The following is a 24,992-nucleotide window of genomic DNA, read 5'->3' on the forward strand; positions in this document are numbered from 1 at the left end:
CGGTTCTCGGATTGAAATCGGGCCACCGATCTTACGGCTCCCGATTTCAACGATTTGTAACCGAGAACGGACCAATCGATTTTGAAACTGTCGATTCCGGGACTGGACCAATAATGCACGGCTGCCTACAATCTTTTCCATTTCTTCTTTAGATATTTTATTAATTTATTCAAGAAAAAGGGTTAGAAACCGACACACTCTATTTTCTTTTAAATCTCTATTGGACCCATAGAAACATTTCCCTAGGCAAGTGTGCGAAGAGGGTTTTAATTTCTCGTCTCGATCACTTTCCATCCCTTGATCACGTTCATCTCAAAGGACGTCAACCAGTTGCTCCTTGATATCCATATTCATCTGTGAGGATCACGCTCATCTTCTCCATCTCCATAGCCACGGAGTTAAAAACACTGGTGCCGACGTCGACGAGCTTGTCCTGGAGGAGGTTGACCTTCAAATACGTATGCTCCTTAATCGCCTTCGGTGACTCCACACCCATCTTCTCCATCTCCACAGCCACTCCTCTCTGTCTCCTTTTATGAGCTAGATAATAATTCGGTCCAGTCCGATTCGGTTCTGCACAAGGAATTGAGAATCGGAAATTTGGAACCGGCAACAACTGTTCCGGTTCCCTTAGGAATCGCACAGGACCGATCGGTTTTGTCCGGTTCTCAGATTGAATCGGGACCTGTGCTCACCCTTAATAATTCATGTGAATATACTTCAAAGCATGCTCTTAGGAGCAAACAAAGCAGATTAATCAACTAAATCCCTTTTCCATTAATTAAGAAATTGCTTTAATCAAATCGGTTCATTGTATCTTTTGGCGATGATCGAATTCCCATGATCAATCACAATCGCTTATTTCAAAACTGTTGACCACAATTCGAATAATTAGGTGACTCTTTGCTTCCAAAGTTTAAGCTATTAGAGCAATTGGTTGAGCTCAATTAAAGCTAGTGTCTTATCAAGAAAATTTAGCTCAATTCGAACATCGACAACATCCTTTTTTTTTTATTTCGTACTATGAGACTTACATGTTATGGACTTTGTTTACTTTTGTTCCTTTGACAATTAAATTTGCATGTACATTATTGGCTTTCACCGTCCTGCTGTTGAGGATATTATTAAAATAAAAATATTATGGGATTATAAATCTTGTTAGTCTAACCGTCTCTCCCAATAAATTTAAGCTATCGGAAACGGGCCAACAATGTATTTAAGAAGATGAACCAACAAACATGTTTATAGCATATGAGTTATTGGTTCTTATCAATTCCTTCTTTTGTAATTGTGGTCCCACAGTTCAATTTTTGCCTTCTTCATTCACCACCCTCCAATTCACCATGAATTATTTTTTTGGATAATGACATAAACGGTCCCTGAAGTTTAGCCCAATGTATAATATGGTCCATAAACTTTTAATTTATTCAATGTAGTCACTGAACTTTAGCATAATGTTTAATGTGGTCCTTGAACTTTTGGTACATGTTCAATATAGTTCCTAAACTATATGAAAAGCCTTGAACTTGAATTAATGGAAGGACTATATTGAACACTTTTATATAGTTCATGGATTAAATTGAATATATATCGAAAGTTCTCGGACGACAGTGAATAAATTAAAAGTTTAATGACCATATTGCATATTGGATTAAAGTTCATGGATCATATTAAACAAATTAAAAGTTCAGGACCACATTATATTTGAACCAAAGTTCAAGGACTGTTTGTGTCATTTTCCCTTATTCTTTTTTGAAATGGGCCCACAAAGTGCCAGGATTGATTATGTAGCTTTGTTGTCAATGTCCTCGTTTGGCAAACATTATTCCAAATCCAATTCGATATTTTAATCTATGGTTCCCGTTCCCCACTTTATTAGAATTATCATTTCCAACTAAAGTTTACCTGCTGCTATAAAACAAAAATGGAAGCTGATAGACTTAGGCATAAATTTATTATTCTGTCATCTTTTCTCCCATGGTCAGACGTCATAAACTTGGCAAAGTTGGTATTTTGTGATTTAAAGCTAGAAAGAACCCTATGAATAGATTAAGAGTCAACGGCCTAGGTTAGGCTGAACATACTTTCTTAATTATCTATCTTCTATAAAAGTTTTGCTTTGTCAGTTGTGGCAAGCATCTGTAAGCATTATTGCCTACAATAATATAGCGGTATGGCACGTCTAAAATTTTTTGGAAAATTGCACTTTGGTCCTTCTAGTTTTTGGGTTGCACGTTTCTTGTCACCTTGCTTTCTTTTGTCAAATTTCCGTGACAATTTCTACAAGAAAAATGAGGGAAAAGTACAAAAAAATTCTTAAATATATTGTATTGGTACCAATCCAGTTATAAACTTTTCAATTTGACCAATTTAGTTATAAATATTTTCACATTAGTACCATTTCAGTCCACATGACCAATTTAGACCGAAAATCACTGACGTGGATGCCGATTGTCCTATATGATATGGCCGGCACTGACCTGAACATTTTTAATGATATTTTAAATTTTTAAATTTTTTTTATTTGTTCTTTTATTTTCTTTTCTTTTTTTCTTTCTTTTTTTTCCCTTCATTTTGGCTGTCGAGACCCAGCAAGCCCTTGCTAGATTTAGGTGAGGAGTCGCTAGCCAAGAGCCAGCAGGGTCATGAAGGCCCTAGGCGAGGCCATTGCGGCCTTGTTAGCCGCAGGTGAGAGCTACCTCGCCAGCTACCGGCGAGGGCTTGCTGACCATCGCTGACCAAAATTAAGGACAAAAAGTAAAAGGAGAAAAACAGAAGAAAAAAAATTTAAAATATTATTAAAAATGTTCATGTAAGACGACCAGCGTCCATGCAGCAATTTTCAACCTAAATTAGCCGAATGGGTTAAATTGGTGTTAATGTGAAAAGGTTTATGACTAAATTAGTTCAATTGACAGGTTTAGAACTGAATTTGTACCAATACAATAGATTTAAGACTTTTTTTGTACTTTTCCCCGAAATTGACACTGTTTATCACCATCCTCAAGGTGTCTAGGTTTATATATGTCTATTTGGGTCTTCGAATGAGTTATACGTTCGTCTAAAAAAGAAGTATATGTGGAATTAATCTCAACAAGACTCTCAATTTGATTTTAAGGACTCAAAGATGTAGGCATTACCTAGTTAGTACTGATTCATCATTTCTTTCAGATTTACAATAGAAATGTGATGAAAGTACTTCTATTGTAATTGACAATATTAGATGGACAAGCTTTACAGAATAGAATAAAACATACGTAAAAAGTACATAAATCGATGATGTAATTTCTTTTAAGATTCGTACACATAGGCACCACATTTCAATGGTTGACGCTAACTCGGCAGTCTCCATTCGAAATGGATTACAATTTGTACATGTTGGTTCCAATTATCCAAGGTCATTGCTAATTCGGTACGTGTCTTTAGGTTTTGAAAACAAATTCGACAACGAAAAAGATTTATATTGCCGTAATGCAATACTATAAGAATTAGGATCGTTACAAAACCAATTACAAAGACCAAAGTTGAACTCTCAAAGATATATATAAGGGCCGAAAGTCTGATGTTCCTTGTTTTTCTATACAGGAAATTTATAAAAAGGGTTTACAAGCGTCTACTTTTCGAATCTGTCCAATGCATGCCGGCCCTTGATACATAGCTAGAGTTCAGAGTTAAACACCACCATGCGTACAAGTTGGGTCGTGCTCTGCATCCATTTCTATATTACCTAAATTGATTTGGTTGGTGGTTGGCATTGAATAAATATTACTGGACTTATATACATAAAATTTGAGTTTCTCAAAACGAGCAGTCTATTCTTTGTAGCACATACTTTAGCCCCTCCACTGATGTAACCCCATTTTCTGTGCAATTTTCATAGTGCTGGAGGGTTCTTTGTCCGAAAAAGGACAAACAACATGTTACTTCAATTCTGCATTTGGGAGGAGGCGATGACCTTAGACTTCTTTAACTATGATTACTTATCGCAGGACTAATGCAACATATGGTACTCGTGGCGTGGTGGAACCTATAGAGCCATCATTTGTTGTACCTGTCGAGTTTGGCAAAGTGTGTGTCAGAGCTCCTAATAGAAATGAATGCAACGGTGATATTGTTTTATCAGTAATGGAGGAGGTTGTGTTTGTGAGCTCTTGTGGAGTGATTAAAGTTGCGGGTAGAGTTTGATATCTTGACGAGGTCCTTGGTTATGACAAAGTTTAAGCACGATTTAAATTTGGAAGATCTCCATGACGGTTAAACTTGTGAGGAGCTACAGGAGGGCAGTAGTGATTTGACTAAAACATCAAGTCACAGTGAAGATTCTAAGAACATATTTCGAGTTTGAGCTCGTAAATGAAACAATGAATCGAATCAAAGTCCCGTGGACTATTCGAAGTCCAATGCAAGTCGAAGGTAGGCACTGGACAGGTAGCTGCACTTACGGGAGATTCATCAATTTGAGTTTCTCAGAACGAGCAGTCACTTCTGTGCAGCACGTATTTTACTTTTTGTTTGAAGGCATGTTGTACCCACTCCACTGGTGTAACTCCAATGTTTTTGCAATTCTAATGGGGGGTTGAGGGCTGTTTGTCTGAAGAAGCACAAAAGTGTTACTTCAATTAGGCATTAGGTAGGAAGGCGATCACCGATTAATTACCGCTTGACTAATGCCACTGAAACCTAGTGCCTACTTGGGAAGGTGTAAGCTAGTGCCTACCTAGCAATCACTGTGGACCTTTGTTTTTCTGTGAGACTCTGTGTTGTCTTTTGGGATAATATTACAAAAAAATTGCAAATTGGCACGCTCATGTTACATTTATTCAAAATTAATTTTCGTATAACAAAAAATCTCAAATCGATATATTTGCGATAAATCTATCCTCTGATAAATTCCATACAATATCCTTGTTAAATTACTACAAGCAAACACTATAATAAAGTAGTCAACTTGTGGTGTCATTGCCGTTACGGCAACCAAATGTATTGTAAGTTCAATATGACTTTCATGGAGATTGGCCTCCTTTTAACGGGATGGGTAAGAGAATTTCCTCTCCTTCCTTATAATGTTTCCCTGTTAAAATGCAACGAGTAGTAAATTTTGAAAAATAGCATGTCACAAGGTACCTAACGAGTTATTTAAACATAGAGATAAATAGTTACGACCATACTTAACAAAGCATAGGTATGTAATCTTCTACGTGGTTAGTTTGAGGTTGACTTTGACGGGACATGAGAGGGCTTTAATTTTTAAACAAGCAATCATGTTGGGTCTTGAATTCGCACAAAAGGATAGCCTAAAGGTAATAACAGCACGTATTAAACTTGAAACTTAAAATGCTTAAATAGTATCAACTATGTAATTCTTGCATTTTATTAGTTATCTTATTCATGGATAAGTAAGTAATTAGTTGACCCAATTCAGTGCCAGCTGTTCTAGCTCGCATCCGAATCAGAGCACAATTAGAATATCCAAGTGTAAGCAATCCGAGATTGATTCAAACTTGATCTCCACCGGTGATTACCAATTCTATTGTCAATATTTATTACCTAAGATTCTCTCTAAGTGTATGTGTTGTAAGTCATCACGATTGTAACATACAATGCATAAATCAAAATATAAACTTCTTATATCTTCTTTATTCCCTGTTTTTCGCATCTCTATTTCTTTCTTGGTATCATATCAGAAAAAGGCGAAAGCCCATAGATCCAAATATGAGTAACTTAAATCATTCATCTTCCGAACAAACAACCAATCAACAGCCTCCCACTAGATATACCACCACACCTACAACTCCTGCAGTTACTATTTCCGGTCTTCTCTCTTCTCCATTATTCAGAGAGCACTTAGATGGAACAAATTATGTGATTTGGCGCACACGGATCCTACCATATTTTTTAGCCTTTGAACTAATTTCTATAGTAGATAGCACCGAACCAGCACCACCTATCCACATTTCTCCACAAGACCCACAAAATATTGGCCAAATCATACTTACTCCCAACCCCACCTACAAAGCGTGGCGCATTTAAAATCAAACAACCATTGACTTGATCCTAAATACAACGACAAGTCCCATAGTTGCACAACTCACTGGCCATAAAACTTATGCATCATTGTGGTCCCACTTGGCCGACGCATACGCTTCTCAGTCCAATGCTCACTCCTCTTCCCTCTGGATACAACTACAATCCATGAGAAAAAGCAATGGTAGTGTGACTAAATATATATATACATGAGGTTACCAAGATTGCCAATCAATCGCTAGCTATTAGAGAAACTATTTCTGTCGGAGAATACCAAACCCACCTCTCCCATGGTCTAAGTTCGGAATACTCTACTTTGGACACTGCCTTCTCAATCATTTCGGCTAATACCCAGTCCTCCACTCTCTCTAGAAATGAGCTACACAATTTTTTGCTATCTCACGAAGGCTATTTAGAGCTTTCGGCTTTGGATGCTGGTCAGCCACCTCCAATTACATTTGATGTTGATGCTGCGTCACCAACCTCTGCACCTTTCAAGCCAAATCAACAATTTTCAGGCTCACAACCACGCAAATCAACACCTACTTATGGCTCGCCAACTGTTGGTCTTCTACCTTCCCTGTAGTCTTCGGTGACGTACTAGTCGCTAAGCAGCAAGGATCGTCGTTGGGGAGCTCCCTTTTGTCAGAGTCACCATCGTTGGGGCATGCTATTATCTACCATGAACGATATAATTCTCAATTTGTGGCCACACCTCCTCCTCAGGCTCATTATGTTGCACATGCCCCACAAACCAATTATCCTACTCTTACTTGCCCATTTCAATATCGTGCCATTTCTCCACCTCCACAGGCATATTACAACTCCTTACCACTGCCTATAACTCAATACCCTAAGTTCCACCACCTCAACCTCCATCAGCCATGTTGATTCCAACTGGTTCCCTCACTCCGGTACTACCCATCATGTCACTGATAGTACCATTGGTCGTACTAATGTCATTCCTTATACAAGCTCACAACAACTCACTATGGGTGATGGCATCTCTCTTCCCATCACTCACACATATACTTTTGTGTCTTCTACGTCTCATTTCTTTATCCATAAGAATGTTTTAGTTGTTCCTAATATCACCAAGAAGTTATTATTCGTTTTTTAATTTTCCTTCAATAATAACTATGTTTTCTTATTTTACCCTACATATTTTCTCGCGATGTGCTTACTTACGGGTCAAATCCTTCTTCGAGGCAATGTTGATTCCAGCCTATACTATGTTTCGCCCTCTAGCTCGGCAACTTCTCCATCTACTTTTGTGTCGTCCCGCACCAGTTCACTCACTGCTTAGCATCACTGTTTGGGACATGCTTCCTTGAATATTGTGATTTGTCTTTAAATTCAACAGAAACTAACTTTTCACATTCTCCATCTTCCGTACAGCATGCGCTCTTAGTAAAAGTCATTGCCATCCCCACCCTCCTATCCATTCTAGGGTTACTTCCCCTCTAAAGCTAGTTCATTTTGATGTTTAGGGTCCATCCCCCATGCCTTATCTTTCAAGTTATAAATATTACGTCTGTTTTATTGATGACTTTTCTCGATTTACTTGGCTCTATCCCTTCACATCTGGAAATCAATTTTGCAACATTTTTAAAGCCTTTCATGCACTTGTGGAGACTCAACTTCAGTGCAGGTTAGTGTGATGGAGCACCCAAGTTCTTATCCTCTGCATGCCCTTTCACCTTCTTAGTCAAGAGATTCATCAATGCATCTCTTGTCCGTAATCTCCTTTCCAAAATAGGACTGCTAAACGCATGCATCATCATATATTGAAGATTGGCCCTAATTTCATGACCCAAGCTAATGTTCCTTCTCGTATTTGGAAATTGCCTTAAAGACTATAGTTCGCCTGATCAATTGGCTTCCAACTTATGTTCTAGACAATTTGTCTACCTGACAGGTTCTTTTCTGTACCATTCCTGATATATCTCACTTACGAGTGTTCAGTTGCACAGCATTTTTATACTTACGACCGTATGCCTAACACAAGCTAACTTCTCGCTCTAGAACCTGCATCTTTCTTTGGTATCCTCTAGGTTACCAAGGCTACCGCTGCAACTGTCCTTGGACCCGGCGTACTTACATTACTACTGATGCTATCTTGATGACTGTTCTCGTTTCAATAGACTACATCTGCGTCTCCACCGTCACCGCCTACTATGTTGCCAATCCAGTTACCACTACTACCGCTGCCGATTGCTCCTATCGAGCACTCACGATTTATGGACTCCGCTTCACCGGCTTCAATGTCCCTGACATCATCCTCACCATCTCCGGCTCAAGTCCTTAACTCACTTCTCCACCATCACCAGCAACATCTTCACAGGCATCTACTCACCATATGGTTGCTTGTCTCCGTGATGGCACCATCTCTCACAAAAATCCTTAACCGAAATCACACTTTTGCTCTTACGACAATTACTCATCCTTACACTGAGCCTATTTGTTTTTCTCAAATATCACGAGATCCAAAATGACGGACTGTCATGAATGCTGTCCAGAATAACACTTGTAAATTGGTTCCGCTACCTTCTCATGCTCACCCTATTGGCTATAAATGGGTCGTCAAGGTCAAACTTTGCTCCGATGGTACACTAGAACGCTACAAAGTCTAACTTGTTGTTAAGGGATTTCATCAGCAAGTTGGCATTGACTATAGTAAGACATTTAGCTCAGTGGCTTAAGCAGTCATTATCCAAATTGTTCTTCCATTTGCTTACTCTCGAGGATGGTCTATCCAATAGCTTGATGTCTCAAATGCCTTTCTCCATGGATATTTATTTGAAGAGGTGTATATGATCCAAACTCGGGACTTTGTTGACCCCCAACGGCCTCATCATGTCTGTTGTCTCCGTCTCTCTCTTTAAGGTCTGAAGCACAAGCTCCTCGTGCTTGGTATCAACGGCTTAGCTCCTATCTCACCAACATCAGTTTTCTTATCTCAACTGCTAACTCGTTCTTGTTCATTCATCATTTTACATCCTACAACATCTTATTATTTTATGTGGACAACATAATCCTTTAACGACTCTCCTAATTCTCCACTGCCAACTTTTTTTGCAGGCTCTACATGGTGAATTTGCCATCAGGGATCTCATACTTATTCACTATTTTCTAGGTGTTAAGGTACAATCTACCTCCAACAGACTTCATCTACATCAAGCCAAGTTCAGTCATGAGATTCTAGATCGTGCAAAGATGTTTGATAATTAATATGTTTCCACCCCATGCACCACCAATGAACCATTGTCCATTTGTCAAGGGGAGCCATTACCTAATCCTCTCCTCTACTGCAGTATTGTGGGTGCCCTCCAATATTTAACACTCACCCAACCTAACATTACATACTCAGTGAATATTGCTTGTCAGTTCCTTCATGCTTCTACCACTGTACGTTGGCAAGCTATGAAAAACATTCTTCGGTATCTAGTGGATACTCCTTGTTATGGACTTATCTTCACTCACACTTCTTTACTCACTCTTCATGCATTTTCAAATGCTGGCTAAGCTGGTGATTATGATGATCATAGCTATGTTGGTGGATACTGCGTTTTTCTCAGCAGTAATCTTATCTCGTGGTGTTCTTGCAATTAGCGAACTGTGGCACGCTCTGGTACTGAGACTGAATGCAAATGCCTTGCCAACATGTTTATTGAAATTATGTGGATTGAGTATCTTTTTCGTGATCTCTATACTCTAGCACCTCATCCACCCACGCTCCGGTGCGACAACCTTTCTGCCATTTATCTTATGGCGAATCAAGTTTTTCATACTCATACAAAACATATGGAGATTGATTACCACTTCATTCGTGAGCATCTCACTTGCGGACAACTCTATGTTCAATTTATCTCCTCCGGTGATCAGCCTACAGACATTCTTACTAAAGGCTTGTCATCTACTCGGTTTCATCTCTTACAATCCAAGCTGACGATTTGTTTCGCCTCGTCAGCTTGCAGGGAGATGTTGACCTAGTCCATTGCCAACTGTTCAAGCTTGTATCGGAACCAAACGTTTTCTTCAACTCATACCTGAATTAGAGCACAATCAGAATATCCACATGATAAACAATTCGAGATTGATTCAAACGCTATCTCCAGCTTGCACTAGAATCAGAGCACAATAAGAATATCCGCATGATTAGCAATCCGAGATTGATTCAAACTTTTTATCTACTGATGGTTACCAATTCTGTTGTCAATATTTATGGCTTAAGATTCTTTCTAAGTGTATGTATATAAGTCATCACTGATTGTAACAAACGGTTCAGAAATCAAAATATTATTATTCTTTTAGGGTCGCGTTTTTTCCACTCCCACTATGGCCAAAACACTCCCTCTTATAAGGTTTTGACAATATTAGCCTTTATAGGTCCCATCTTTTTTAAGAATTCTTCGTTTGCTTTTCTTCTTTCTCTTATCTCGCAGGTCCACTTTCCTTTTTCTCATTTATTTCTCTTTGTTCTCTCTCTTTCTAAAACATCCATTTCATGTCAATAGTCTGTGTTGAAGCCCAAATTTGCAAAAACCTCCTCCTCACCCAACTAGTCATCTTCCATCTCCACTTCTTCAACTCAAAGCTCAATCGTAAGTAAAAAAATCTCATATCTCTTCACTCCCATTCCATCACTTTCGCTCTGTGTTATTCATTATCCCATTTCGCATCAAACTCTTCAATTGATCGATCATGAAAACAAGAAAAAAAAAACCCCATTAAAGATTCAGATAGAGGAGTTGAAGCTCTGCCCAAAACCTCATCAAGTTCATCAAAAATGCCCGCTTCTTTGTCTTTGTCTTCTTGGTCCTAATTGTCGCCTTCATTGCCAATTCACCATTACCTACCTACCTTCAAATATATGGCTCGAATCTTCCCCCGTCTCATTAAGTTATTTATGCAAAACGAAAATGCGACCGGCAAGGATTTGCCCCTCCTCGCCCTCGCGGTTTCTCTAACTTCCGCACCCTTCTCAATTACCGAGCTGTCGCCGTCGGTGATTGAGAGGACTGAAGAGGTGATTGTGAACTCAATTCTCAAGTCCGAGCCCTTATGCGATGAGCCACCGTCAATTGTTCAAATCGTTGTGTTCTCATAGGCGTTGAGTTCAATGCGGGAGCCTTTAGGTCTATTGTGTTCATGGGCATCAAATTCCGGTTAACGATTGAAAAACCGATTAGTGCGACAATGCGGGGACAACAAGTGACAAAGACAGACCACAAAAGAGAGTGTTCTTTTTTTTCTTTTTATAGAAACCACCAAGGCTTGAACCATGATCAGAATTAAGAGGGAACGGAGAGAAGGAACGAAGGATGAGGAAAATGGGACTCGCAAGAAAAAATAAAGAAGCAAACAAATGGGCACCACAACCAAGCAAAAAAGGATGCTTAAAAAAGATGGGACCACATAGGTTAAAATTGTCAAAATATTGTGACAGGGAGTGTTTTAGTCATGGTAGGAATGGAAAAAGCGCGGCCCTTCTTTTGTCTTTGTTCTCTGTTTTATGCATCTCTATGTCTATCTTAATTGTTCGATTTTTTTTCTTATTCGAGAGGATTGGAACCGATGCTCTGATTTCGCATGAAGACACGGCAATGTAACTGATGGACAAATCAGTTGTCGGATCGTCAAAGATCATAAAGATACAAGCATGAGGTTGTTCTTATTCAGATCATCTGCATTCGATGGCTACACTTTCATGATCACAAAAGCTTTACCCAATTTCATTAATTAAAGTACCATAGAAGTTCAACAGACGACATTCTTGTATCAAGTATAGCTTTATACGAATTTTTCATGTTTCACCTCAACATTCTTTCACTGTTGCAGTTTCTTGATTACAAGAGTTTAAGAGAAAAGAAAGCCAAAAATCAATTAGAAGTACGTATACATGTGGAATGTAAATTTCTGAAGATTGCATTGTATAAACCATACCACTAGATAAGGTGTTCATCATTTTTGCCCCCCTTATACATTCGTGTTCATCATTTTTGCCCCCCTTATACATTGTGCCCTCTAAAGACCAACTTTACCATCTTGTGATTCTTGACCATAATAATTTAACACCTTGATCATAATTAGTAATTTCTCCCTATTCACAACATAATTTATCTAACTCTTTCCCTAAAGTTCATAAGTCATCCCAACCTTCAACATTCGCTTGTGGGGAATGTCAAAGATCTTGTCACTCTGTCTCAAGTTCCTCTTCAAGAAGTTGTAAGCATAGTCAATCAAGACCCTCTTCCCCAAACTAGCCCCTTTCGCTGCCACCACCTCATTCTCACCAATTAAGTGAACCACACCCGCACGCCAAGCCCTATCTAACACAGCAATTTCTCTCTCCGATGCCTCTTGTGCCTTATGATTACATTCATCATTAGCTTCATCATAAATCTCTTTTTTTACCCCATTCTCACAATTCTCTGCAGTCTCTAACCCATCAACCGATTGCTCGTCATCATCCTCGCCCTTGTTCAACCTCAATCGATCGGTCATAGTCCAATGCTCTTCCATTACAAACGCCTTGAGCCTTTGAAATAGGAGCCTCTCGAATGGCTCATCTTGCTCGTTCCGTGAGTCGGTGTACCCGTACCTCACAACGCACCGGAACACATTGAGCTCCTTTGGCTCAACTCGGCGGAACAACATCCGCTCTTCTGACGGGACTTTGCTTATCGGGAGTGACTTTATCGAGACAAAGACAAGGACGGAGTGGACGGCAGGCACGTTCTCCACATAGTGCTTGAAAATCGGGGGGATCCCGTGGACAAGCTCAGAGTAGAAGACCGCGAGCCCCGGAATGCGGCAGAGGCCGGCGGGGTTAGTGGCGATCTCCCTGACCTTCTCCGGTGACACCTTGTGGTCGAGCTCATAGTAGTATTTGCGCCGGTACACGTCGTTCCACACGTACATAATGGTCATAAGGACGGTGGCAAAGGCCAATGGAAGGTATCCTCCTCTGTAGAATTTGTAGAGGACTGAGCTTAAGTAGAGAAGCTCCACACTGCCCACAACTAGAACATACGTGATGACAACGAAGATGTTCCATTTCCATATCATGATCATGATGAGCACCAGGAATCCAGATGTGAGGGTCATCACAAAGACCACCGCTATGCCTGCATGAAACAAATATACATATATTTAGACCCTTACACAGATAAATAAGATCACACATGAATTATGCATCATGATATGCTTAATATAGTGAAATTATAGATACATGAAAACGCGACATTTACTGTAATGACAATTACTTTTGCGAGGCGAAGCAAAAAAAATCAATAAACCGTGCCTTCATCATTGATTTTTATTTTTCAGATGCACTGTCGTTAGAGGTACTAAACTTTGTATGATTTTAAGTGATGTTAGGCACCTAGGACATAATAGGGTTATAAAAAGTGTAAGAAACAATGACTTACCGTAGGCATTGCCTATTTTCTCGGTAGTCCTGAAGCCAAGAGTGATCGCAACGCATGCCAACATCAGGAGATAATTAATCTCTGGTATGTAAACTTGTCCTTCGTATTTCGACGATGTATGCACAATTTTCACGCGAGGAAAACACCCCAGAGAGAGCGATTGTTGGATGATCGAAAACGTCCCTGAGATCATAGCTTGGCTCGCAATGATTGCGGCCAGTACAGCGATCACGAACATCGGCCAATATAAAGGCCCTGCATCACAGAAAGTTATCGCCATCTTCAATATTTAGATGAACACATACAACCTTAAAGGATGTTTTCATCTGTAATTAATCTCAAAGAGTTAGCGTGCATATGAAGGTTAGAGGATATTCACCGGGTGTAGATTCGAAGAATGCGTCATCGACAAGATCGTTATGCTTGCGAAGAAACGAGGCCTGCCCAGTGTACGCCAATACGAGTGAGGGGTACGTCACGGCACACATGCTTATCTGTATCGAGCGGACCGTGAAGTGTCCAACATCGGCGAATAATGCCTCCGTTCCTGCATCATACGACGAACTTATCCATTATACGGAGACTATACGCCCAGGACAATAAATTAGGAAACAAAGCAATTCGAGCGTACCTGTTATGGCTAGGACAATGCCACCGAGAGATATCCATCCCTCCTTTTTGTTCCTCCGAAAATAATCAATGATGTAAACCGGATTGATGGCTTTGATGACTCCGGGGTCGTACTTGACGAAATTGTAGAAACCAATCGTGCTGATAAATGCGAACCAAACACATATGATTGGAGCGAAACTATATCCGACTTTATCAGTCCCGAACCTTTGGACCGCGAACAAGCCCACCAGTATCGCCACCGAAATCCATACTATCATATCTGTGGAACACAGAGGTGTTCGAGTTTTAAGAAGAAGGAAGAATTAAGAGACGCCTAGTTATATCACACATAAACCTGGGACCACAGGTCAAGGCTGGACCATCGAAACCTGAATCACCAGTCACACGGATATGTTTTTCTACAGTAATAACTTCTGTAGGATAAGATAACTCTCCACTCAGGGGTGAAATTATCTTAATTTATAAGTTTGTTCAAAGAACCTACTCAGTCTCTTTAATTTCTGTCGTCCCTTTACAGGGCAACGGGGTAGCCATATTCGTACTAAGTCGGATTAAATTAACTTAAGCCCCTCTAAAGAGATAAAATGTCAACATCAAATGGACCAAGTCAAGAAATTTCTGAGTAAAACATTAAAAAAATAAGACAAAGTGTGGGGTTTGATTCATTTTCTCCTTTTTGTGCACCGAAAAATTGTTTGGCCAAGGACTCAAGTGAGGATCGAAACCCGCAGTCGACAATAGGTCGAGGAGTTTTTTGGCAAGGCTTCCGACGTCCAACTAGACAAGGCTATACGCCGGGTCTTCTAGGAACAGGCCCGAAAATCATGTTTTAAGTTCACTTTTTAACCTGTTCTAAGAGTATTACACGTTAGAGTCTCTTGAGAGTGTTTCGAGGGTATTTTCTTTCCTCTTAAAACATTTTGTGATGAAACACTCAAGAATTTGAGTGAAATACTGGGTGTATTAGGCTTGGGTATGAGGGCTTTCTAGATTTAAGCTTGTGGTATAGTCACCGGTCTCTCCTTGGAATAAGTACTGTAGCTCCGACAGAACCACGTCAATCCCAAACGAGTTATTTCCTCTATTTCTTGCTTATTTCTCCATCATCTCTTGATTAAGCTCAATTGCAAGGTCTTCTTTCCGCAACAAAAGTTTAAAAAGAAAAGGTTTGACATCTCTACTCAGACAATTGGATGCATTGATGCAGTACATATAAAATATGGTACCTAGGGATTAATTTGTTGTGCTATCACATGGTGCATAGTATCTAGAGTATGAAGTATGTCTTTGAATAATAGAACAAGTAGAGAGACATTAATGTGGCTGATGTGATAATATAAAGTATAATACCTTCTGTCACTGCAGAAGTAGCTTGCTTTATCCCTCCAACAGCTGACAGAACTGCAACGCACACATGGGATTGCAAGTCAAACATTGCGAATTGACATTAACATTTGTAACCATAGAACCAGTCGTATGTTACGCAAGCCAGATTAATTAAAAGAGAAATGCTATTCCTCACTGTCCTTCCATAATCTCCAATTTGCTATTTAGGGAGAGTTCTTGCGAGTTGATGTACATGCATTCCCTTATTTAGCTAAAAGACCCCAAAAATAAGTTGGACCACACCCAGATCGTTCTAGTGTTCAATCGGGAAACGCAACTCCTTTGCAGTAAGTCAAGAAAATGGCAGGGGACGAAATTGAACCCAATTTCTACCACTAGGGTTTGAATAAAAAGGGCATGATTGTTGTGCTTAGTCGCCCCTGCATTTCGGTCGTCTTTGTCTTCTTTATTCACATGATTTAGTAAGAGCTATTGGTATAATTCCTATGTCACCCAAAAGGAATGCTTATACTTGGTATATAAGAAAAGGACTATAAAATTACATTTACTAAATGATATGGTCATTTTATCGATCAGAAGTGTGCTACCTAATTACTCTGGTATAAAAAAAGAGTTTGAGACGGGAATGATTAGAGGTGCGTACCGGAGATGCAAGGAGTGAGGACACCATCACCAACGACCATGGAAGTGCCGAGCATGGTGGCGAAGAGCAAGAAGAACTTGGCAAACCAGCTCTTCTCGAGCTTGGACTTGAGCTTCGATGCCCTTAGTAGGCGATTGCTCGGCAGCTCCAACTGGAAATTAGACACGTCTTGATCTTCCGGTTGCTGACTCGGGATCAACCCAACCCTTGCATATCGGCATAACAGTGAGTATAATGCGAACGTCCCTCCTGTAAAATGCGGTAAAGAAAAAGTCATTCATGTGCACTGGATAGAGAACTATATATCAATTACATTCTCCTTGTTTATTCAGATTATTAGAACCGTTAGATTCAAATAATCATAATCAATTAGTGTATGCTGCTTAAAATGATGTTTGATCTTAGCTCAAGTACTGAATTGATATAATCTCCATCTTCTTTGCAAATGATTTCGTATAGCTGCGTGCACCGCTATAGCAAAAGGAGAGGCTTAGCCATGAACTGCCTCAGCTGAACACGAAAGCTCGCCGAAGCTAAACTAGTCGACATCAGCGCCTTTGTTTTTTGTATAAATTTATGACTTCGGATGTCACCCCTTTTGACTAATTGACAGAACTTTTACCAATCCCAAAACCAGACAAAAGCCCCCCTGACCTTAACGAATGAATCCCATCGATACCGACGAGTCGACGACTATTCATATCTTTACCATTTAATGCGCATCACTCAGAAGACCAATCCTATGGATGTGCTCTGGAATGACCCGACATGCTGAATTCTAACAGACTATGCAGATGACTCATAGTTTTCGCATTCCGATGTCTTGACAGCCTTCTAATTCATGGCACAGAAAAACAATTAGCTTTCAATTATTTAGTGATAGATTTAGAAAATATTTTCTTCATTATCATAAAAAAAGTCATTTTCCAAACCCAAACTTGTTATTTTTAGTCCATAAAAAAGACTCTCCATAAATCAATTAGTTTTTCGTCGTCCAAACATCGAAAAGCCAGAAAATAATTTTTCGAAAATAATTTTTCTTTAGATAAACGGACTCCTAATTCCACTTTTATAGTTTTATAGAGTAGAGCTAGTAAAGGGGAAGAAAGGGTGCATCCTAAAAATAATCATTCTGTTTAATCACGAGTGACTCCAAGTACTCGAAGACTCTCGGGTTCACATATGTCTATCTTTCTTGAAAGCGGTGCCAAAAGGAAAGCCCCTAGATAGAACCCGAACTAGCCGAAGTCCTCACCGGATGGGTTTTGTCTCTTTACGTTTCAACAAAAAACCAAAAAATCTTGCTGCATGAACCGAAAACTTTTATAATTTGTTTGCTGAAAAATACGGGACAGGCATCATCGTGTCCATGAAACCCTTGACAAAAGTGGCCCATCTTGGCTTATCAAGCGATATGACACCTATTCATTTACTATATACTTCGGCTACAGCGATCGGGGTTGGTGTTTCACATCCCTTGAAACACAAGCATATCTGAACCAACAAAAGGGAACGACGATGTATTTATATTGCATTACGTGCCGTGAAGACGAAACCTTGAGGGAGATTAAATGATTTAAACATTCGTAACGTGTTGTCTTGGTCATCAGGTTATACTTAGAGAGAATATGCTCAATCATTGTCATGGGTTCTTGACTTTTGACTGAACAAATATCTCAGCTGGGGGGCAAAAGAATCGAAGTCGAACTTCGTTTCCCCACCGTCCACGGAGATCGAACACTGGCTCTGGTCATGAATTGCTATTAGCAGAAGCCCTCTGATCATGTTTCTGTCTTTTTCCTTAAGAAAGAATAAATAAATAGAGACCGGTCAAAAAGTTCGGACCCACGTTTTTTGGCTGCAGTAACCCCAAGAACCTGCAAAACTTTCTTCTATTTCGGCTGAAAAATGTCGAACCAAGTGAATCTTGAATTCTAGATATCGCACGGAGACAAAAAAAAAAGGAACTTTATAAGATGTATTTTATTTGTTCAAAGTTGGTTGTAGACGTATTTGATTTGAAGAGATGTTGTTCTTCTAACACAGATGTCTATTTGCCTCGACAGAGGCCACGGGCAACGCAGGCTGTGTTCTACTAACGTGTCATAGGAATGCGACCGATCAAGAATCAGATGATCACACATCCAAGAAAACCCCCCATCACTTTGAAAAGACAGTATGATGCGCGTAGTAATTTCTATTTAATTTTAGCGCACGAGTTTGACCTTAAGCATTGGGGTTTGGGATATAGTCCAATATAACTCACACACGTGAACGTAAAATATTGCGGAATCTCATGACAAAACGTATGAAGATACGTATGAGTAGGTTTCACTAACCGTCGCCGTTGTCGGTGGCGCGCAGGACGATGAAGACGTACTTCATGAGAGGGATCAAGGTGATGGTGTAGAGGATCAGCGAGAGGACGCCCAGGACGTCATCGTTGTGCTTGATGCCCCCGGTGAAGGTGCTCCGGAACACGTAGAGCGGCGACGTGCCGATGTCGCCGTACACTATCCCGATGCTCTGGAACGCCAGGGTTAGTATCACCCTCCACTCCACCACCTTCAAACACCATTATCGTTATCATTTTTGCCAAAACTGTTTAATGAATCGGACTCGCTCGAAAGTTTAAACTGCGCAAAGACGGTCGATATTCGGAACCTAATCCGTACTTACTTGCTTGGAGCCATGAGGATGCTGACCGGGGTATTTAGCGGATTCGACGTCTAAAGAGTCGTATCTGCTCAACTTTTGGGTCGAGAGCTTCCTCCCGTTGATGAGCCCCGGAGAAGCTGTCTCCGCTTGTTGGCTCTCGCCTTCCCGGGACCCTTCGACCGCGTCTCCCGACATCTCTTGCTCTCTCTCGAAGTCGCAAAGACGCGCGCGCGCGCAGGCACGGCGGCGGGCGGGAGAGACGGAGGAACGAGGTGGAGAAAAAGGCTGTTGGCAATTAGCTCAGCCGAGGACGAGGTTTTCGTTGAGATGGAGATGGAGATGGAGATGATGGGCGTCGTATTTATACATGAAAACCCAACATGGCCCACGTGTAAAATTTCTTCTGTTTTTTCCTCTCTTCTGTTTAGAGCAATTGCAAAAGAAAAGTCAACATGAACGCGTGGGAACGCAGACGTCTGGAGGTAGAGAGGTAGGTTCTGATTCAAGATGGGGGCTGAATCTGTGGCTACGTTTTTGACAAAAGAAGTTTCTCATAAATTTCCGATTTGGAAAACGAGTAACTCGTTGCTCTTAGTTGCGTACTTATCTCGTACTTATCTTGTTCATCTACTGCTCCGTTCGTGAAGATAACTTCTCACGAAAAACATTTCCTAGGAAATGGGCAAAACACTTTCACTTTTGAGAAAAATGTTCTCCTCTTCCCCTCCTCCTCCTTTCACCATTCATTTTAAATTTTTTTTTTTTTCCTTCTCTTTTCTATCTTCTTCTCCGGCCGGTCGCCGGCCACGGCGGCTAACGACCGACCACAGGAGAGCTCGAGCCTCGCCAGATCCGATGAGCTGAACTTGGCTCGAGCCTCGCCCTAGGTTGCCAAAGCCTCGTCGACATCTGGCAAGCTCGACCACGCCGAATCAGGCGAGGCTTGAGCTGGCCGATCGCCGGCCGCCCCTGTGACCGGCGACCTGCTGAGGAAGAAGAAGAAGAAGGAAAAAAAAAAGAAAAAAAGAAAATTAAAAATATTTTAAAAAATAAAAATAAAAATAAAAAATTATTAAAAGTAGTGCAAGGAAGAAAATTTTTTCCATACCAAATAACGAAAAATATTTTCCAAAACTTTTTCATATTTCAGCCGAACACCGGAAAATTGTGTCATTTTCCAGGAAAATGACTTTCTAGAAAATATTTTTCAGAAACGTAACATTTTTCGCGAAACGAACGGAGCCTAACTTTACATAAGATTTCACCGACCAGCGTCAATGACTTTCTAGAAAATATTTTTCAGAAACGTAACATTTTTCGCGAAACGAACGGAGCCTAACTTTACATAAGATTTCACCGACCAGCGTCTTAAGGACACTTATCAAGCAACCAATTAAATTAACTTCACAGTATTCAGTGTGTAATTAATGCTTTGAAAATCAAAATATTCTTATCAAGTGCTTCGAGGGCACTTATTAAAAACACACAATTCGATTTTATGACAAGAAAGTTGGGTTCGGACAATATAAACTCTGGATTCATGATCCCATGATATAAAGATAATTGTTGTTTTTGGGTTGATTAGCGTGGATAGCATGGAGACATCGCTCCTTATGCTAATCATCCCCAAAGTCAAGGGAGCTGTGCAAATTCAACTTTGAACTACGCGCCACTTGCTAGGTGTCTTGGCAATTTGCGACTCCCAAGGGAGTGAGAATGTCGTGCTGCTATTGGTAGTCATGGTCACGGGCGATATGCCAATGTCTCAGGAAGTCTGCAATCTGCATCATTGTTGACTAGAACCGATGAACCAACCAATCTGCTTCTGGGGACCATTGAGCAGATCCCGTGCTATATGCTTCGAATTAACGCTCCTTAGGTGGGCAAACCAAGCAGATTAGTTAACTAAACCCCCTTTTTTTTCCACAGTAACTTGATGATTACTATTAGTCAGATGGTTCATTGTGTCTTTCTATGATGATTGAATCCCCCGTGATTCATCGCGATTGCTAATTTAGAAGCCATTGAAGCTGCTGTTCTTAATGTCTTCCATCGTCCCCTTGATTCTATCATGCGAGGTTATTGTTAAGATGAGATATTATTAGTTGTAGCTCCCGTTAGATGGACAGTTGGTCCTAAAAGTTTATATTGTTTGAAACAGAGGGACAATATACTTATAACATATGTAATAATACTTACCCAGATGGAAAAAGTATTAAAAATAAAGGCACTCCCGGTGAATTTTATTCTACACGAAACGTTTGTCCTGAAAGTTTAAGCTACAAAGGAATGGATTAATATTTTTTTTTTATAAGCATATGACTCAACAATTCTTATTGATAACTTCCGTTTTTAAAGTGATCTCCCAGTTTCTAGAAGCTACGATGTCCGCTTTCTTCAAAAGTTTTCATTTTTCTACTCCGCCAAGAATTTTCTTTTCCTTTTAAAACGGGCCAACAAAGTGCCAGGATTGGTTATGCTGCTGCGTACTCTGATTGATTAATTAATGGATACCCTGCGACCGATAGTTCTTCCGATTATAGAAAATATATAATTAAGTATGTTTAGCCTAGCCTAGGCACTTGACTCTTAATTTTATTCATAGGCTCTTTCTTTACATCCCAAAGCACCTGCTTTGCCAAGTTCGTGACGTCCAAGTATGATGCATTTCTCAATTATTTCCCAAAGAGGGGAAAAATAAAAGAATAATATATATTTATGCCTAAGTCTATCAGCTTAATTTTCTATTTATTGCGGCAGGCAAACTTTAGTTGGAGATGAGAATTCTAATAAATGGGAGACCGTCGATTTAAGTATTCGAAATTACATTTTGGAATTTGTCGTGCTTAAACGAGGACACTGACAGACGAGGACACCGACAGCCTAATAGATACTTCATTTTATCTAGTTTGTGACTTTGTGGCAAGCATGTGCGAGCATCATTGCCAGCAATAATAGACGCACAGCATTCCTTAAAAAAAATTCTTGGAAAAATTGCACTTTGGCCCTTCCAGTTTCTTCGGGAGCACGTTTCGTGCCCCCCCCACTTTCTTTAATTGTCAAATTGTGCCCCCGGTGAAAAGTTAAAGTACCTCTTGCTAGACTAGCGACGTCAATGCGCCACGTCAGCTGTGAACCAAGGTCGAAGACAAAGCGCTTGAAGACAAGTGTTGGGGGCAGCGTGTTTAAAGTATTCCTGAAAGGCTGCTGCTCCCCATCAATTGATCCGGCAAGTGGTCAGAAACTTCGCTTTTTGTTTTAATTTTAGTTCACATTTTCTCCCCCCCACCACCACCCACGGTTTCCGTCCAAATTTCAATTGAAGAATTAAAACTCAAGAGAATGACTTCGCACCTTCTTCGTTGAAAAAGAGAGTACAGTGTATGCCTAGTTGGGACATCGAACGAGAAATTTGTTCATCTGAAAAAAGAACCGTACATAGTGGAATTTATTTCAATGAGAGATCAATTTGACAATAATACATGGACTAGTTTTGTTATAGATACAGGTACTAAAGGCTCGTTTATTTCGCGAAAAATGAATAATTCGAAATATATTTTTCTAAAAATGATATATTGTATCGCTTACAAAATTTAGTGTACGAAAAATATGTTCATCATGTACGAAAATATTTAGGTATGATTATTGTCGATAATAGAAGTATTTTTTTATTGACTAATTATTTCAAACGAGATAAACGATCATTTATAGCAAATCATTCATTTTTCGCGAAATAAACGAAACCTAAAATTTCCTCAAAAGTACGTGGACCGATGATGTCATTTTCCTATGAAATTCTTACGCATAGGCACTGCATTTCAATGGTTGATGCAAACTTAGCACTCTCCATTCGGAACGGATTGCAATTTGTGCATGTTGATTATGCACTTTTCTTTAAACTTTACAATGAAATTCGACAATAAAAAAGACTTAAATTGCCATAACACACTAGTATAGGAATTAGGATTGTTACAAAACCAAATACGAAGACCAAAGTTGGACTCTAAAAAATGTATTAATTTCCGAAAGTCTAATGTCCCTTGCTTTTCTAGACCCGAAAGTGATTGTTACAAGCGTCTACTTTCCGAATTTGTCCAATGCAGGTCAGCCGTCGCTAGATAGCGAGGGTTCAGCAATTGAAAACCGTGCCTCTACAAGTTGTCATATTCTGCATTCATTTCTATTTCTACCTTAAATCAATTGGGTCGGAGGTTGGCATTTACTAAATGTTCCTAGAATTATAGGAGATTCATGGCAACTCTAACGGAGGCGGAGGGTTCTTTGTCTAAAAAAGGCGAAACAACATGTCGCTTCAATGGCGCATTAGGGAGGACGCGATGGCCTTAGCCTTCTTTAATTTCGATTAATTATCGCACGACTAATGCCACATGTGGTGCTTATGACGAGGTGGAGCCTATAATGCTATCTTTTGCTATACCTACTCAATTCGATAGAGGGTGCATCCAGTAACGGATAGATATGGATGTACTAGTAATTTATTTAATCTGTGATGAAGAGGGTTGTGTTCACAAATCCTTATGAAGCAATTCAAGTTGCATGTAGAGAGGGTTGTGTTCGCAAATCCTTATGGAGCGGTTCAAATTTCAGGTAGAGTTGATATCTTGATGAGGTCCGCGGTCATAATGAAATTCAAGCGCGGCTTGAAGTTGGAAGATCTCTATAATGATTGAGCCCCCGTGAGGAGCTATGGAAAAGTAGCAGTGACCTGACCCAAATATCATGCCTAAAATAGAGATCGTTAGGACATGCCTCAAGTTTGAGCCAGTAAGCGAAATCTGCATCGAACCGGAGCGTATGGTCATAGGTAGGCATTGCCCAGATAGATAGGGTTCAGCAATCAAACGCCATGCCTGCAAGTGGTGTCATATTCTGCATAAATTTATTTTTTACCTAAATCAATTTGGTGGGAGGGAGGCATTGAAAAAAAAAGGTTCTTTGCACTCACAGGAGGTTCATCAATTTGCGTTTCTCAGAAAGGGCAGTCTCTTCTTTGCAATTCTAATGGAGGTGGAGGGTCCTTTGCCCGAAGAAGGGCAAACATGTTGCTTCAATTAGACATGAGGTAGGTGGTCGGTCACCTTAGACTTCTCTGAGTACAATTGATTGCCGCATGACTAGTGCCACTGAAAACTAGTGCCTCCATGGGAAGGTGTGTAAACTAGTGCCTACCTAGCAATTACTTTGGACCTCTGTTTTTTTCTGTGGGATTTTGTGTTATCTCTTGGGACAATACTACCAAAAAAAAAAAAAACCAAATATTGGTACACTCATGCCACACTTATTTTAAAAAAATTTCATATTTAAAAAGTTTCAAACAACTTGGATGAATGGCATGTGACGTAGATTTGACGTAGAAATTCAACATAAATGAGTCTCCACTAATAAAATGCCGTTTTGACAAGCCAGATTTGAAGAAATTGAATTGATATTAAGAATTAAGGCACAATTGAATATGTTCCTTTTCTCTATCAGAAATCAGCAAAATCTTAGGCAAAATTGGGTATAATTAGCAGATTTCCCAACTCAGTTCATTTTCTTGAGATCTGACTTTCCAAAATGACTTCATTTAAGAGACTCATTTATGTTGAATTTCCACGTCACACGCCAATCATCCCAGTTATTTGCCCCCGTGTGTTTTCAAGTTAGCAATTTAAGATGATATTGGACAGAAGTGGGCGGATGGAAGATTTGTCACCAGTTTGAGATTTTTTGTGATGTGAAAATTAGTTTAGGATAAATGCAGCACGGGTAAACTAGTTTACTATTTTTTTTGGTGGTCTAAACCTTTTTGTTGTTGCGACTAATTTAAATAACTGTCTTACGAAGTGATTGACATAATCTAGTGAAATGAAAAGTAGAACATAATTTCTCAATGAATGAGTAGGGAGCACCCTCCTCGTCCGGATGCAGAAGACTTGTGCAAAGACAAAGCCCATACTAGCACAACAAAGCCAGAGTCAATGAACTAGAATTATGACTAAACACTTTTGCATGCTGCAAGAAAAATGAAATGGATGACTTCCCACAGATCAAACAACTGGTTCAAAGCTTGAAGTAGATGACAGTACAATTGAAATGAACTGTATAAAGAGTAGAAACAGCAAGCGCCGACCGATTCTTCATGGCAGATAGCAAATGATATTCGGACTCAAAGATGAACATGGCTTTTCCATTGCACGGCATATCTTCCCTTAGTGTCATGCTTACAACGCCTTTTCACTGATGTTTCCGCT

The 24,992-nt window shown here is 39.9% G+C and overlaps 1 protein-coding gene across 1 annotated transcript; it reads right to left on the bottom strand.

Moving 5' to 3' along the window:
* Nucleotides 1-11,812: 11,812 nt before the first annotated feature.
* On the bottom strand, nucleotides 11,813-19,072 carry LOC115682997 (potassium transporter 5-like). Its single transcript, XM_030607377.2, has 8 exons — nucleotides 18,760-19,072; nucleotides 18,420-18,645; nucleotides 16,081-16,329; nucleotides 15,441-15,491; nucleotides 14,089-14,349; nucleotides 13,837-14,004; nucleotides 13,458-13,712; nucleotides 11,813-13,154 (listed from the first exon to the last, which is right to left on the bottom strand). Exons 1-8 carry the CDS (start codon nucleotides 18,931-18,933, stop codon nucleotides 12,160-12,162), a joined length of 2,379 nt encoding a protein of 792 aa, XP_030463237.2. The 5' UTR covers nucleotides 18,934-19,072; the 3' UTR covers nucleotides 11,813-12,159.
* Nucleotides 19,073-24,992: the final 5,920 nt, after the last annotated feature.

This window comes from Syzygium oleosum, unplaced genomic scaffold (assembly GCF_021117445.2).
Source record: "Syzygium oleosum isolate NSW1041296 unplaced genomic scaffold, Sole_v2.1 Sole_v2.01, whole genome shotgun sequence".
Taxonomy (NCBI): Eukaryota; Viridiplantae; Streptophyta; class Magnoliopsida; order Myrtales; family Myrtaceae; genus Syzygium; species Syzygium oleosum.

Excerpts from the sequence above, each read along its gene's own strand:
- LOC115682997 (XM_030607377.2), bottom strand. The coding sequence starts at position 18,933 with ATGTCGGGAGACGCGGTCGAAGGGTCCCGGGAAGGCGAGAGCCAACAA. Across the intron at positions 16,330-18,419 it reads CGCCACCGACAACGGCGACG|GAGGGACGTTCGCATTATAC; the intron begins GTTAGTGAAACC and ends CGCATTTTACAG. Across the intron at positions 13,713-13,836 it reads ATTCTTCGAATCTACACCCG|GGCCTTTATATTGGCCGATG; the intron begins GTGAATATCCTC and ends TCTGTGATGCAG.